This window comes from Atta colombica, unplaced genomic scaffold (assembly GCF_001594045.1).
Source record: "Atta colombica isolate Treedump-2 unplaced genomic scaffold, Acol1.0 scaffold137, whole genome shotgun sequence".
NCBI classification, from domain to species: domain Eukaryota; kingdom Metazoa; phylum Arthropoda; class Insecta; order Hymenoptera; family Formicidae; genus Atta; species Atta colombica.
The window spans coordinates 679125-680895 of record NW_017259225.1 but is presented as its reverse complement, the minus strand read 5'-3'; the positions used below and the strand labels follow the sequence as shown (position 1 = coordinate 680895).

Sequence of the window (1771 nt, the reverse complement as noted above, 5' to 3'; positions counted from 1 at the left end):
TATATATATATATTCTTACAATATATAATATTATATGCATATAATTAATAATGTCTTAAATAGAAAAAGAGATGAGGCAAAATGCGTCTCTACCTTTGAGACGCTGTGCAAATATTTTATTGTCGCAAGCTTCCTCAACGGAATCGATTGTAATGCCATTATAATGATCTGTATGACCTTTGAAGATTCGTTGTGCCATTATTGCGTCTAACGTATTTAATTGTCCGATACGTGTGCTATGCGAAAGAAGAACGGTTGAATTTCGTGTCGTCAATGTTCTTGAAACGCGCAGCAATATCGCGTTCTGCATCAGGTACTCAATGATCGAATGATCGAATCTCAGCGCGAAAATTTATTATCAAGTTAAGCGGCCATGAATTGATAACGAGAGTAAAGATTATCAGAACACGTCGCGATCATACGTAAGCGACGTATTGGCAATTTTTTCTCATTTCTTTGCGTCTCTATTTATATTGTCATTCAGTAGCAACATAACCTCAACTAAAATTGTACAATCGGATCCGCTTCTCTCTGAAAATATTACCGAAATAAGTTTTATATAAAAAATTGATAATTCAACGTGAACGTCATATAATAAACATCATTTCTGCGCATGAAATGACATAAATCGAACGATGTCACGTAACAACGAACGTAAGTTTACATAATAAATAATTTATATGTAAAATAAATATGCAATAACGCTTCTACCTACAATAAATTTATATGTTTTTATACATAGAACATATTCCGAGAAGAAAAATTGTCGCTCAAATCTTGTTTTTTTTTTCTTATAATTTCAATACTTTTTGATTTTGATAAGTTAGAAAATAATAATTTAATGATAATTTGCTTATTCTCTGCTTTAATTAATTAAAAATAAAAATAAAAATTATTTTCTTATATAATATAAATTATAGCATAGTTTATTGTGATCAAAATTTATATTTTTTTTATTCTTTTTATGTGAACCTTCAAAAGCTTTACAATAGAAAAGGTCGTGGGACGTGAATAGTGATTTTCTTTCTCAGAATATATTCTACATACAAATAAATATAAATTTAAACTACATAAATTAAACTAATAATTCAAACTAATATCAAATATCAAAATATAAATTTACATATATAAAATTACAGGAAAATCGAAAATAGGACCATTATACTACATTTATTTAATTATTTATATAAACAGCATACAAAGAAATACATAATAATATTATACCTAGTAAAAAATTTTTCATGCATGAATGTATATAAATATGTATAAACATATAGAAACATGTATAAATTTATAGACATATAATTATGTATGAGATATGTCCATACATCCTTCATTTGTAATATTACTTTTTAATATATTGAAAATAATAATAATAATGAGAAAATATAAAAAATAATTAATTGTTACATTGTTTATTTTAGAAAAAATAAAATTTGGAGAAATATAAAAACTGCTCATATATAATTGCATATAAAATTATACATAGTTATGTTTGAGCAAATTTTGTTGCATTTTTCCCGAACTTGATTTTTTCTAAAACAAATAATACGAAAATTGTCTCATTAATTATTTTTGATGTTGTCTAAAAAAAAATATTGTTATTATTTTCAGTACACTAAAAAATATTACAAAAGAAAGAAAACTATATGGACATTTTTCATGTTTAATTATATATGATTATGAATATTTATGCATATTTAGGTGTATGTTTATATATATTTATATATATTAATGTATAAAAAATTTTTTATCGAGTAGTTTTGGAGGA

General features: G+C 24.3%; 1 protein-coding gene across 1 annotated transcript in view; it reads right to left on the bottom strand.

The window, feature by feature from the left end:
- LOC108684626 overlaps positions 1 to 1771 on the bottom strand; it is a 22985-nt gene that overhangs the window by 2775 nt on the left and 18439 nt on the right. The window contains exon 8 of the mRNA XM_018189047.1: positions 94 to 236. Coding sequence (XP_018044536.1) covers positions 94 to 236 — 143 coding nt within the window. The remainder of the gene's footprint in view (positions 1 to 93; positions 237 to 1771) is intronic.